At 51.9% G+C, this 14,874-nt stretch overlaps 1 protein-coding gene across 1 annotated transcript; it reads right to left on the bottom strand.

Moving 5' to 3' along the window:
• Positions 1-1,408: 1,408 nt before the first annotated feature.
• QTRT1 (queuine tRNA-ribosyltransferase catalytic subunit 1) lies at positions 1,409-13,589 on the bottom strand. Its single transcript, XM_003275749.4, has 10 exons — positions 13,328-13,589; positions 13,013-13,081; positions 12,776-12,914; positions 7,118-7,196; positions 6,883-6,998; positions 2,478-2,616; positions 2,149-2,224; positions 1,909-2,018; positions 1,736-1,823; positions 1,409-1,658 (listed from the first exon to the last, which is right to left on the bottom strand). The coding sequence occupies exons 1-10, from the start codon at positions 13,568-13,570 to the stop codon at positions 1,506-1,508; spliced, it is 1,212 nt and encodes a 403-aa protein (XP_003275797.1). The 5' UTR covers positions 13,571-13,589; the 3' UTR covers positions 1,409-1,505.
• Positions 13,590-14,874: the final 1,285 nt, after the last annotated feature.

Consider the following 14,874-nt stretch of genomic DNA (forward strand, 5'->3'; position numbering starts at 1 on the left):
AAAAGAGACCCCAGAGAGCTGCCTCGCCCCTTCTGCCATGTGAGATTAGAGAAAAGATCGCCATCTAGGAAGTTTGCCCTCAACAGACACTGAATCTGCTGGTACCTTGATCTTGAATTTCCCAGCTTCTAGAATTGTGATAAATAGATTTCTGTTGTTTATAAGCCACCCAGTTGATGGTATTTTGTTATAGATGGTAGCCAGAACGGACTAAGAAAGTGACAGTGACCGTGTAAACTTCATTCCTCTGCACCTCAGTGTCCTCCTCTGTAAAATGGAACACAACTGTACATGCAACATCAAGTTGCAAGAGTAGACCGGGTGTGGCGGCTCCAGATTGAGGCTACAGTGAGCCATGTTTGAATCAATGCACTCCAGCCTGGATGACAAAGGGAGACAGTCTCAAAAAAAAAAAAAAAAAGAGGCTGGACACTGTGGCTCATGCCTGTAATCCCAACACTTTGGGAGGCTGAGGCAGGCAGATCACTTGAGGTCAGGAGTTTGAGACCAGCCTGGCCAACGTGGTGAAACCCCATCTCTATTAAAAATACAAAAATTGGGCCGGGCGCGGTGGCTCACGCTTGTAATCCCAGCACTTTGGGAGGCCAAGGCGGGCGGATCACGAGGTCAGGAGATCGAGACCACAGTGAAACCCCGTCTCTACTAAAAAAAATACAAAAAATTAGCCGGGCGTGGTGGCGGGCGCCTGTAGTCCCAGCTACTGGGAGAGGCTGAGGCAGGAGAATGGCGTGAACCTGGGAGGCGGTGCTTGCAGTGAGCCAAGATTGCACCACTGCACTCCAGCCTGGGTGACAGAGTGAGACTCCGTCTCAAAAAAAAAAAAAAAATACAAAAATTAGCCGGGCGTGGTGGCACACGCCTGTAGTCTCAGCTACTCGGGAGGCTGAGGCAGGAGAATCATTTGAACCCGGGAGGTGGAGGTGGCAGTGATCCGAGATCCCACCACTGCACTCCAGCCTGGGTGACAGAGCGAGACTCATTCTCGGAAAAAAAAAAAAGAAAGAAAATAGGAGATTAAGCCTCATATCTATAAGAGTCAGACTAGGAGTGTATGCCTTAAAGCCAAGATACCATTTCTTTAATGGTGATGACCTTGGGCAAGTTCCCTCCCTTCCCTGGGTCTGCTTCCTCAGCTGTAAAAAAGGAGAGGCCAACAGTACCTCCCTCCAAGGTGGCTGGGGGGCCTGCGCCCCAGGAAGCAGGTGGCAGCTCCCACTCTAGGGGCACGCCCTGCATGCTGGGCACTGGCAGGTGGTTTCCAGCTATCTGCTGCTGCCACAGTGACGTGTTATGATTGGTGAGAAGGGGAGATATTCCACTGCAATGACGCTCAGACCGGGAGGGGGACCCAGACAGGCCACTTCCCCAAGAAGACACAGACACACTCTGTAAGTTACAATAAAAAAAACCTTCCAAAAAGAAATCCTTCAGTATCTTCCAGCCCCTCCCTCCCTCCCTTCCTCCCTCCCTCTCCCAATGCCAGGTCAGCCCAGTGTGATTCCCACAGAGGCCAAAGCGTCAGTGGCCCAGGTGGGACAGAGGGTGGGATCCCCGTACATCGTGCCCATGAAGTCCCGCACGAAGTCCGGGAAGCGCTTCTCCACGATGCTGGTGCGGACGGCACTCATGAGCTGCAGCTGCGGGGAGGGGAGGTCAGCGTGGGGCATATGCACCTAGGACACCCCCGCCCACCTTGCCCCGGGCACTGGCTCACCTGGTAGGCGATGTTGTGGACTGTGAGGTGGTGCAGCGCGGCCGTGTTGTCACTGTGCAGCAGTGCGTGCAGAAAGGCGCGGCTGTGCCTGTAGAGCAGCAGGGGACAGCTCAGCACAGCCAGGCCCTGTCCCCTCCACGCCCTGCCCCAGCTCACAGTGCCATCCTGCCTACTTTTGGCACGTGGGGCAGGTGCACTCCGGGTCTATGGGGCCGAAGTCCTTCTCAAACACCTTCTTCCTCAACTGTAGGTTCCCAGTCGGCACCAGGGCAGAGCCAAAGCGCTGTGGGAGAGGAAGGGCAGGGAAAGGGGGGGTCACCCAGGGCTTCATTCTCCCCGCCCCCCACCCCTAACCTTGCCTCCCTAGTCCCCCTCCCGTCTCCCGCCCTGACCTCCTTCTGCCAGAGCCTCACCGCTGTCCGTGTGGGGAAGACGCAGTCGAACATGTCACATCCAAGAGCCACGCAGACTACCAGATCAGTGGCATAGCTGGGGTTGCAGCCATGACGGGAGGGGGCAGAGAACCTCAGGGGCTTCCCAGGGCCCCTCCCAACCCTCACACTGCCCCAGACTGGGCCATATTCCCTCAGAATGGCCTCCAAGGGACAGCCATGTCTTCCTAGTCTCCTCAGATCAGACCTGTGTCCGTTTCCCCCAAATGCCACTCCCCCAAGCAGGGGAGGGGGTCCCCAGGAATCCACTCCCCACAGGTAGGGCTCTGGCTCCCCTATCCACAACATACCCGACCCCCATCAGATATCGGGGCTTGTCCTTCGGCAGCTGAGAGGTGCTCAGCGCCACCATCCGCCAGAACTGCGACTTGCTCTCACCCCCGCTCAGGCCCCCGATGGCGAAGCCAGGCACGTCTCGCTTGGTCATCTCTGAGGGTACAGGGTAAGGTGAGGGCCACAGAAGAGGAAACGCGCCTGGTCTTCAATCCCAGAACACACCCTGCCCAGACTTCCAGAGTCGCTCAGGGAGAGAGTCAGGGAAACAGACTGAGACAGACAGAGGCAGAGAGGGAGACAGACATGGAAAGGGAGACGTAGAGGGAGACAGACACGGAAAGGGAGACGGAGAGGGAGACAGACACGGAGCGGGAGACATAGAGGGAGACAGACACGGAAAGGGAGACGGAGAGGGAGACAGACACAGAAAGGGAGACGGAGAGGGAGACAGACACGGAAAGGGAGATGGAGAGGGAGACAGAGGAGAGGGTCCATCAGTCTGTCTGTCTGTCTAGGGGCTGGGACTGCTGCTGATCTCAGCTAACATTTATTGAGTGCCTGCTGTATGCAAGACCCTTTCCTTCAGTGCTCAGAAGAGGCAGAGCCCACAGTCCCTTAGCTGAAACTGTTGGAACCAGATGTGTTTCAGAATTCAGAATTTTCCAGATTTGAGAACAGTAAACATCCCACATGCTGAGTAACAAAAGCTGTCAGGTTAGGTGCAGTGGATCACACCTGTCATCCCGGCACTGTGGGAGGCCGAGGCAAGCAGATCACTTGAAGCCTGGTGTTGAAGAACAATCTGGCCAACATGGTGAAACCCTGTCTCTACTAAAAATACGAAAAGTAGCCAGGCGTGGTGGTGCACGCCTGTGGTCCCAGCTACACAGGAGGCTGAGGCAGGAGAATCGCTTGAACCTGGGAGGCAGAGCTTGCAGTGAGCCGAGATCACCCTACTGCACTCCAGCCTGGGCGACAGAGCGAGACTCCGTCTCAAAAACAAAACAAAACAACAACAACAACAACAAAAAACACCCAAAATAGCCTGTCATCAAACACTGTAATATTTGTGCAACAAAATATGTGAAGACTTGGTGGAGCAAAGGGGAGCGAGAGCGTTAGGACAAATACATAATGCATGTGGGGCTTAAAACCTAGATGACGGGCTGATGTGTGCAGGAAACCACCATGGCACATTTATAGCTGTGTAACAAACTTGCACGTTCTGCATATATATCCCAAAACTTAAACTTTTTTTTTTTTTTTGAGACGGAGTTTTGCTCGTCACTCAGGCTGGAGTGCAGTGGCACCATCTTGGCTCACTGCAACCCTCACCTCCCGGGTTCAAGTGATTCTCCTGCCTCAGCCTCCCGAGTAGCTGGGATTACAGTCGCCCGCCACCACGCCCGGCCAAAGTAAAATTTAAAAAATAAAAATAGGCTGGGCGCGTGGCTCACGCCTGTAATCCCAGCACTTTGGGAGGCCAAGGCAGGTGGATCACGAGGTCAGGAGTTCGAGACCAGCCTGGCTAACATGGTGAAACCCCATCCCCACTAAAAATACAAAAATTGGCCGGTTGTGGTGGCTGGTGCCTGGTGCCTGTAATCCCAGCTACTCAGGAGGCTGAAGGAGGAGAATCGCTTGAAACCAGAAGGCAGAGGTTGCAGTGAGCCAAGATGGTGCCACTGCACTCCAGCCTGGACAACAAGAGCAAAACTCCGTCTCAAAAAATAAAATAAAAATAAAAATATATGAAGACTTATAACAACTGGGATAAAAAATGAGAGATCTAAGTTAGCCATGAAATGAGTCGCAAATTTTTCAGGGCATTCTAAGTTTTTTCTCTTTTCTTTTCTTCTTCTTTTTTTTTTTTGATACAGGGTCTCACTGTATTACCCAAACTGCAGTACAGTGATGTCATCATAGCTCACTCTGGGCTCAAGTGATCCTCCCACCTCAGCCTCACAGGCACGCACTCCCATGCTTGCGTGCTGATTTTCTTTTTTTCTTTTCTTTTTGAGACGGATTCTTGTTCTGTCGCCCAGGCTGGAGTGCAGTGGTGTGATCTCAGCTCACTGTAACCTCCACCTCCCAGGTTCAAGTGATTCTCCTTCCTCAGCCTCCCGAGTAGCTAAGATTACAGGTGCCCACCACCATGCCTGGCTAATTTTTTTTTTTTTTTTTTGAGACAGAGTCTCACTTTGTTGCCCAGGCTGGAGTGCAGTGGCACGATCTCGGCTTACTGCAAGCTCCGTCTCCCAGGTTCACGCCATTCTCCTGCCTCAGCCTCCCAAGTAGCTGGGACTACAGGCGCCTGCCACCACGCTCAGCTAATTTTTTCTATTTTTTAGTAGAGATGGGGTTTCACCGTGTTAGCCAGGATGGTCTCGATCTCCTGACCTCATGATTCACCCACCTCAGCCTCCCAAAGTGCTGGGATTACAGGCGCGAGCCACCACGCCCGGCCTAATTTTTGTATTTTTAGTAGAAACGGGGTTTCACCATGTTGGCCAGGCTGGTCTCAAACTCCTGACCTTGTGATCTTCCCACCTTGGCCTCACAAAGTACTGGGATTACAGGCGTGAGCCAGTGTGCCTGGCCCAGTTCTCTTTTTTTAGAGATGGGATCTCACTATGTCACCCAGACTGGTCTCAAACTCCTGGCCTCAAGCAATCCTCTTGCCTTGGCCTCCTAAAGTGCTGGGATTCAGGTGTGAGCTATGGCACCCCGCCAATATTCTGGATTTTAGACTTTTGCTCTGAGGACCTGGATGACACAGAAGGGGCTGCAGAATTGTACTATTGTTCAACTTGCCTGAAACAAGAGGAAATTGAGGCTTGCAGAGCTTAAACCACTAGTCCAAGGCCACATATGCCAAAGGCTGGATTCAAACCTGGGTCTGGCCTCCAAGCCCAGGCTTATCTTGTGCCCCAGCTGCCCAGTTCAACCCGAAGAGGCCATGCCATCAAGAATGCAGGTGTTGGCCAGGCGCGGTGGCTCATGCCTGTAATCCCAGCACTCCGGGATGCCAAGGTGGGTGGATCATGAGGTCAGGAGTTCGAGACCAGCCTAGCCAACATGGTGAAACCCTGTCCCTACTAAAAATACAAAAATTAGCCAGGCATCGTGGTACATGCCTGTAATCTCAGCTACTCAGGAGGCTGAGGCAGGAGAATCACTTGAAACCGGAAGGCGGAGGTTGCAGTGACCTGAGATCACGCCACTGCACTCCAGCCTGGGCAACAAGAGCGAAACTCCGTCTCAAAAAAAAAAAAAAAAGCAAAAGAAAAGGAATGCAGGCGTTGTCTGGGGCCAGGTTTTGAAGGTAATGTGAGCAGTGGTACCAACTGGACACAGGGTGTTTACATGCAGATTCCTAGGCCCTCCCTAGCTCCAACTCTGGTCGGATCATGGGAAGGGGAGCTGCATTTTACCAGGACTTTCAGTAGTTTGTGCTGGGGCAGGTAAGCCTCAGAGCACTTTGAGAAGCGTCTCTTAGGGTGGTGCTTGTCAAACTGCAGGTGATTGAGAAATGACTTCGATGATGCACAGGTTGTTATTGTTGTTTTTAAATGAAAGAGAAAAGAAAACAACAGAAAGCATTGCATGTAAAAAGGTAATGCATGGCTGGACACACCGGCGTGCACCTATATTCCAAGCACTTTGGAAAGCTGAGGCAGGATTGCTTGATCCCAGGAGTTTGAGGCTGCCGTGAGCTTTGACCTAGCCACTGCACTCCAGGAGGAGCAACCAAGTAAGACCATGTCTCAAAAATAAATAAATAGGCCGGGCGCGGTGGCTCACGCCTGTAATCCCAGCACTTTGGCAGGCCGAGGCAGGCGGATCACAAGGTCAGGAGTTTGAAACCAGCCTGGCCAAAATGGTGAAACCCTGTCTCTACTAAAAATATAAAAATTAGCCGGGTGTGGTGGCGGGTGCCTGTAGTCCCAGCTACTCAGGAGGCTGAGGCAGGAGAATAGATTGAACCCGGGAGGCGAGGTTGCAGGGAGGCAGAGGTTGCAGTGAGCTGAGATCGCGCCACAGCACTCCAGCCTGGGCGACAGTGCAAGACTCCATCCCAAAAAAAAAAAAAAGTAAAATAAACAAATAGGCTAGGCGCGGTGGCTCATGACTATAATCCCAGCACTTTGGGAGGCCGAGGCAGGTGGATCACCTGAGACTCTGTCTCAAAAAAAAAACAAAAACAAACAAACAAAAAAACTAGAAGACCATTCACCACTGGAATCATGGCCATTCTCTCAATACATTCTATTGCACGTGGCCCGAGAGCCTTTGCTTCGGCTATTTTTTCTGCGCAGTGCCCTTCCACTCATTAGCAATCCAGTCCCACCATACGCCAGGCCCATGTGGGGACCTCCGCGATGGCCAAGCCCTGGGCTTGTCAGCGCACGGCTCTACCTTCAAGGCAGGTGGCCCGGAGATCTGCGTCCAGCCCACCCTGGATAATGGCGAAGAGGTTCTGCTTGTCCGGCCGCTGATGGGCTGCAATGCACCGGTCCAGCCAGCGGATTGACCTGCAACAGGGCCCCAGTCACAAGCCCCAGGGGCCTGGTGAGGGGGTAGGAGACAAGGCTACAGGGACCAGGATCCCCTCCCACCACGTATCCCACACATGCATACAGCATGTACACACCTGTACATGGCCTCCTCCACACGTGGCCCAGTCACAGTACTGCTAACCACGTCATCCAGCTGCATGATGATGTCTGAACCTGATGGTGAGATGGGGGCAACATCACTGGGAAAGCCCGCGGTGCTTGGGGAAAGCCTCCTGTCACATGGGGACAAGTTGGACTTCCCCAAGAGCATTCCCCCATCCTCCGGCTTGCTAACTCCCACGTGACTTTCCCAGTCTGTTTATACAGCAGCCAGAAGGAGCTTTACAGAATGTGCCTTTGATCCTGCCTCTCCCCAGCTTAAAATTCTATCCTGTTACACAAAATAAAATCCTAAAATATACAAAGGCATTCCTTGCTATGTGGCGTGCCACAGCAAGACCGGGAAACCAAACTTCCATCAGCAGGGCTCTGCTGGCCGGGCGCGGTGACTATGCCTGTAATCCCAGCACTTGGGGACGCCGAGGTGGGCAGGTCATCTGAGGTCAGGAGTTCAAGACCAGCCTCGCCAACATGATGAAACCCCATCTCTCCTAAAAACACAAAAATTAGCCAGGTGTGATGGCACGTGCCTGTAGTTTCAGCTGCTTGGAAGGCAGAGACAGGAGAATAGCTTGCATCTGGGAGACAGAGGTAGCAGTGAGCCAAGATTGTGCCACTGCACTCCAGCCTGGATGACAGAGCAAGGCTGTGTTTAAAAAAAAAAAAAAGATAAAAAAAAAAAAAAAAAAGCTGGGCACGGTGGCTCACGCTTGTCATCCCAGCACTTTGGGAGGCCGAGGCGGGCGGATCACGAGGTCAGGAGATCGAGACCACGATGAAACCCCGTCTCTACTAAAAATACAAAAAAAAAAAAATTAGCCGGGCGTGGTGACGGGCGCCTGTAGTCCCAGCTACTCGGAGAGGCTGAGGCAGGAGAATGGCGTGAACCCGGGAGGCGGAGCTTGCAGTGAGCCGAGATTGCGCCACTGCACTCCAGCCTGGGTGACAGAGCAAGACTCCGTCTCAAAAAAAAAAAAAACAAAAAAAAACAAAAAAGACCAGCCTCGCCAACATGATGAAACCCCATCTCTCCTAAAAACACAAAAATTAGCCAGGTGTGATGGCACGTGCCTGTAGTTTCAGCTGCTTGGAAGGCAAAGACAGGAGAATAGCTTGCATCTGGGAGACAGAGGTAGCAGTGAGCCAAGATTGTGCCACTGCACTCCAGCCTGGATGACAGAGCAAGGCTGTGTTTAAAAAAAAAAAAAAAGATAAAAAAAAAAAAAAAAAAGCTGGGCACGGTGGCTTACGCTTGTCATCCCAGCACTTTGGAAGGCCAACCCAGGTGGATCATTTGAGGTCAGGAGTTCGAGACCAGCCTGGCCAAGGTGGTGAAACCCCATCTCTACTAAAAATACAAAAATTAGCCGGGCTTGGTGGTATATTCCTGTAATCCTAGCTACTCGAGAGGCTGAGGCAGGAGAATCGCTTGAACCTGGGAGACGGAGGTTGCGGTGAGCTGAGATCGCACCACTGCACTCCAGCCAGGGCGACAGAGAGAGACGCCGTATCAAAAAAAAAAAAAAAAAAAGCTAAGATTATAGGCATGAGCCACTGTGCACAGCATAGTGGTTTAGTGGCATAAAATGAAACCTGATGACCTATAATCCAAACACTTTGGAAGGCCCAGGTGGAAGGATCACTTGAGCCCAGGAGTTGGAGACCAGCCTGGGCAACACAGAGAGACCCCATCTCCTATTAAGAAAATAAATAGATGGAAAAAAAATAAAATAAAAAAGAACAGGCCACAGCTGGGCACAGTGGCTCACGCCTGTAATCCCAGCACTTTGGGAGGCTGAGGCAGGCGGATCATGAGGTCAGGAGATCAAGACCATCCTGGCTAACACAGTGAAACCCCGTCTCTACTAAAAATATAAAAAATTAGCCGGGCATGGTGGTGGGCACCTGTAGTCCCAGATACTCGGGAGCTGAGGCAGGAGAATGGTGTGAACCCAGGAGGCGGAGCTTGCAGTGAGCTGAGATCGCACCACTGCACTCCAGCCTGAGTGACAGAGCAAGACTCTGTCTCAAAAAAAAAAAAAGAACAGGCCAGGCCTGGTGGCTCACGCCTGTAATCCCAGCACTTTGGGAGGCCAAAGCAGGCCAATCACTAGAGATCGGGAGTTCGAGACCACCCTGGCCAACATGGTGAAACCCTGTCTCTACAACAAATACAAAAATTAGCCCGGCATGGTGGCATGCACCTGAAGTCCCAGCTACTTGGGAGGCTGAGGCAGGAGAATCACTTGAACCCAGGAAGCAAAGGTTGCAGTGAGCCAAGATCACACCACAGTACTCTAGCCTGGGTGACAGAGTGAGATTCTGTCTCAAAAAAGAAAAAAAGGGGCAGGCGCAGTGACTCAACGCCTGTAATCCCAGCACTCTGGGAGGCTGAGACGGGTGGATCACCTTAGGTCAGGAGTTTGAGACCAGCCTGGCCAACATGGTGAAACCCCGTCTCTACTAAAAATATAAAAACTAACTGGGTATGCTGGTGGGCACCTGTAATCCCAGCTACTCGGGAGGCTGCGGCAGGAGAAGTGCTTGAACCCAGAAGACAGAGATTGCAGTGAGCCGACACAGTGCCACTGCACTCCAGCCTTGGTCAAAGAGTGAGACTCCTTCTCAAAAAAGAAAAAAAAAAAAAAAAAAGACGAAAAAATAAATGGGGCTGGGTGCAGTGGCTCACGCCTGTAATCCCAGCCCTTTGGAAGGCTGAGGCAGGTGGATCACCTGAGGTCAGGAGTTTGACACCAGCCTGACCAACAAGGTGAAATCCTGTCTCTAGTAAACATACAAAAATCAGCCAGGCGTGGTGGCAGGCACCTGTAGTCCCAGCTGCTGGGGAGGCTGAGGCAGGAGAATAGCTTAAACCCGAGCAGCAGAGGTTGCAGTGAGCCAAGATCGAGCCACTGCACTCCAGCCTAGGTGACAGAGCGAGACTCCATTTCAAAAAAAAAAAAAAAAAAATTATGACATCCATTAAATAACTAGAACTTTAGCTGGGCATGGTGGCTCACACCTGTAATCCCAGCACTTTGGGAGGCTGAGGCAGGTGGATCACCTGAGGTCGGGAGTTCAAGACCAGCCTGGCCAACATGGAGAAACCCCGTCTCTACTAAAAATACAAAATTAGCCGGGCATGGTGGCGCATGCCTGTCATCCCAGCTACTCGGGAGGCTGAGGCAGGAGAATCGCTTGAACCCAGGAGGCAGAGGTTGCTGTGAGCCGAGATTGCGCCACTGCACTCCAGCCTGGACAACAAGAGCGAAACTCGGTTTCAAAAAAAAAAAAAAAAAAGAGGCCAGGCGCGGTGACTCACACCTGTAATCCCAGCACTTTGGGAGGCCAAGGCGGGCAGATCATGAGGTCAGGAGATCGAGACCATCCTGGCTAACATGGTGAAACCCAGTCTCTAGTAAAAATACAAAAAAATTAGCCAGGCGTGGTGGCGGGCGCCTGTAGTCCCAGCTACTTGGGAGGCTGAGGCAGGAGAATGGCCTGAACCCCAGGAGGCGGAGCTTGCAGTGAGCCGAGATCACGCCACTGCACTTCAGCCTGGGTGACTAAGCAAGACTCCGTCTCCAAAAAAAAAAAAAAAAAAAACACATGGGGGCAGGCACCGTGGCTCATGCTTGTAACATGAGCACTTTGAGTGGTCAAGGCGAAGGACTGTTTGTAGCCAGGAGTTCAAGACCAGCCCAGGTAATGTAGTGAGACACTCATCTCTACAAAAAATTTTTGGCCAGGCATGGTGGCTCACGCCTGTAATCCCAGCACTTTGGGAGGCCAAGGTGGGCAGATTGCTTGAGGTCAGGAGTTCGAGACCAGCCTGGCCAACATGGCAAAACCCCGTCTCTACTAAAAATACAAAAAACTAGCTGTGCGTGGTGGCATGCACCTGTAATCCCAGCTACTTGGGAGGCTGAGGCAGGAGAATTGCTTGAGGCCAGGAGGCAGAGGTTGTAGTGACTTGAGATTGTGCCACTGTACTCTAGCCTGAGTGACAGAGACTCTGTCTCAAAATAATACATAAAAATAAACAAACATTAAAAAATAAACTTATAGGCCGGGCACAGTGGCTCACGCCTGTAATCTCAGCACTTTGGGCAGATCACTTGAGGTCAGGAGTTCGTAACCAGCCTGGCCAACATGGTGAAACCCCATCTCTACTGAAAATACAAAAATTAGCTGGATGTGGTAGCGGGCACCTGTAATCCCAGCTACTCGGGAGGCTAAGGCAGGTGAATTGCTTGAACCAGGAGGCAGCTGTTGCAGTGAGTGATGATCGCGCCTAGGCCTCCCAAAGTGCTGGGATTACAGGCGTGGCCACCGCACCCAGCCCGGGGCTTCTTTTCTTATAAGGGCTTTTGTTATAGGGGTTTCAGCCATGAATCTAAGAAGAAAAAATATTTCTTCCTCCCTACAGCATCAATCGATTAGAATGATGAGGGGAAGAGGGGTGTTGACCCTGTGTTGCCATGGTTCTTTACAAGGTTGAGAAAATGTTAAACCTCTTTATCAAGAAATGGGGATATTGGGCCAGGCATGGTGGCTCATGCCTGTAATTCCAGCACTTTGGGAGGCTGAAGCAGGTGGATCACAAGGTCAGGAGTTTGAGACCAGCCTTGCCAACATAGTGAAACCCGTCTCTACAAAAAAATACAAAAATTAGCTGGGCATGGTGGCAATCAGTTGTAATCCCAGCTACTCAGTAGGCTGAGGCAGGAGAATCACTTGAACCCGGGAGGTGGAGGTGCAGTGAGTGGACATCACATCATTGCACTCCAGCCTGGGTGACTCTGTCTCAAAAAAAAAAAAAAAAAAAAAAATGCCAGGCATGGTGGCTCATGCCTGTAATCCCAGCACTTTGAGAGGCGGAGGCAGGCGGATCACCTGAGCTCAGGAGTTCAAGACTAGCGTAACCAACATGGAGAAACCCTGTCTCTAGTAAAAATACAAAATTAGCCAGGTGTGGTGGCGCACACCTGTAATGCCAGCTATTCAGGAGGCTGAGTCAGGAGAATCACTTGAACCCAGGAGACAGAGGTTGCGGTGAGCCAAGATCGCACCATTGCACTCTAGCCTGGGCAACAAGAGCAAAACTCCGTCTCAAAAAAAAAAAAAAAAAAAAAAGAAGGATATTGAGGATATGGGAGGAGCCTAAAGCCTCCCAAATCCACTTGTTGCCACCATTATTTCAACAGGTATTTGTCCAATTAATTTTTTATTTTTTTTTATTTTTTTTGGTAGAGATGGGGTCTCCCTGTATTGCACAAGCTGGTCTCCAACTCCCGGCCTCAAGTGATCTTCCAGCCTCAGTTTCCCAAATTGCTGGGATTACAGGCATGAGCTTCCATGTCCAGTCTTAATTTGCTAATGAGAAAAACTGCAATAATAATATTTAAGCTACTACATGGCTGAGATGGAGATTTACTGACATCATCTCATATGTACTTGTCAACAATTCTGCCAAAGACCTGCTACTGTTTACCACCGCTTTGAGTTGGTTCAACTGAATTTCAGCGAGGAGTGACCTGCTCAAAGCCACACAACACCTAAAGAACAGACCCTGTGTAACCTTCACCCCCTGACAGACAGGGTAAGGGGGCGGCTCCCCAGGGTCCTCTCACCCAGCGCATTCTGGATCTGCACGGATTTCTCCGGGCTCAGCAGGGTCTCATTGCCGTCGTAGGGGGAGCGGAAGCGGACGCCCTCTTCCGTCACCTCGGACAGAGACACCAGCGACACCATCTGGAAACCGCCGCTGTCCTAAGGGAAACCCCACCGCAAAGCTGTCAGGGGGTGGAGATGGGGGACCCCTCACTCCAGAGAAGCGCCCTAGGACGCCGGCTCTCTCCTCAGCTCACCGTTAGCAGATTATGAGGCCAATTCATGAAGCCGTGGAGACCGTTGGCTTTCTGGATCAGCTCAGGTCCCTGGGTTGATGGAAGAAAGTGTCAGGTTAGGGGTGACCGCGTCCCTGGGGGTCCTTCTTGGGAGACAGATCTGGCCAGCTTTAGTCCCTGCTGCTCTTTCACGCCCAGTACAAGGCCTGGTCATTGGGGGCGCTCAATACGGCTGGTCGATTGACTGTGGGAGGAGTGTCCGGGCCTGGAGGACGCTCCATGGCTCCCCACGCCTCGCCGCCTCGCCGCCTCCCCGCGCGAGCAGAACCCACTCACCGGCCTTAGACCCAGATGGTAGGTATTGCCCAGGCAGATGCGGCAACCCAGAGCGTCCAGCTGTTCGGTCGTGATGCCCTTCATGGTGGCCTGCGTGCCCACTGGCATGAACACAGGAGTGGCCACTGTCCCATGTGGCAGCCGCAGCTCGCCTGCCCGGGCCCTGGAGCGGCTGCATTCGGCCACCAGTCGCATGATCCGTGGGGCCGACTCCAGGGAAGCCTGGGTGGCCGCTCCCGCCATCTTGACTGTCGGAACCACGTGGGCCGTACCACACAGTGGGCGGCGCCATATTGGCTGCTGTCACGTGACCGCGCGACCTGTTCCGGAGCCCGGGAAAGCGTCGGGGGACCATGGCAACGGATTTGAACTCCTGGTCCTGGCTGGGGGCCCATTTAACTCCTACCCGCAACACGCTATAGCGAAGAATCAAAATTGAACTGGGAACGAATCCCATCCCTAGCACTTTCGAGCTACAGTCAGAGACTCTCTTAGCCATAATTTTCTCTTGCATAAAATGTGGCGAATTACAGCATCTCGGCATAAAGACGTTGTAAAGATGAATAAAGGGCCGGGCGTGGTGGCTCACGCCTGTAATCCCAACACTTAGGGAGGCCGAGGCGGGAGGATCACGAGGTCATGGGATTGAGACCATCCTGGCTAACATAGTGAAACCCCGTCTCTACTAAAAATACAAAAAATTAGCCGGACGTGGTGGCGGGCGCCTATAGTCCCAGCTACTCCGGAGGCTGAGGCAGGAGAATGGCATGAACCCGGGAGGCGGAGCTTGCAGTGAGCGGAGACCACGCCACTGCACTCCAGCCTGGGCGACAGAGGGAGACTCGGTCTCAAAAAAAAAAAAAAAAAGATTGAATAAGGATGATGTATAGATCTTTACACAGTGCTTGGCCCAGGCTGCAGTGAGCTATTGGTGGCGCTTTTGTTGCATCTTGTTCATCGCTTTGTACCAAGAGATCAGTACAGGACCTAGCACATAGTAAGTGCTCAGTTAGCATTAGTTTATTCAATAAAAGAAGGAGACTGGGTGCAGTGGCTCACGCCTATAATCCCATCAATTTGGGAGGCCAAGGCGGTAAATCAGTTGAGCCCAGGGGTTCGAGACCAGCCTGGGCAAAATAATGAGACTTCGTCTCTACAAACGAAACAAAAAATTTAGCCGGGCGTGCTGGCGCCCTCTGTAGTCCCAGCTACTTGGGAGGCTGAAGCGAGACGATCACTTGAACCCAGGAGACAGAGGCTGCAGTGAGCTGTGATCAAGCCAGTGCACTATACAGTCTGGGCGACACAGTGAGACCTCTTCTCAAAAAATATAAAAATTAAATAAGGAATCCCAGATTTATAGAAGAGGATAAGGCTCAGAACCTGGCCACAATTATTCCTTCATTCATTCAGCGTATACCTATATATACATACCAGGCTAGCGCCAGACTCCATGCAGCAAGGAGAGGAAGGGTCACAGATTTATTGAGTGCTGGTTGTGTTCCATTTATAATAATAATAAATAAAGCCAGGCACAGTGGTTTTCT

Source organism: Nomascus leucogenys, chromosome 10 (assembly GCF_006542625.1).
Source record: "Nomascus leucogenys isolate Asia chromosome 10, Asia_NLE_v1, whole genome shotgun sequence".
NCBI classification, from domain to species: Eukaryota; Metazoa; Chordata; class Mammalia; order Primates; family Hylobatidae; genus Nomascus; species Nomascus leucogenys.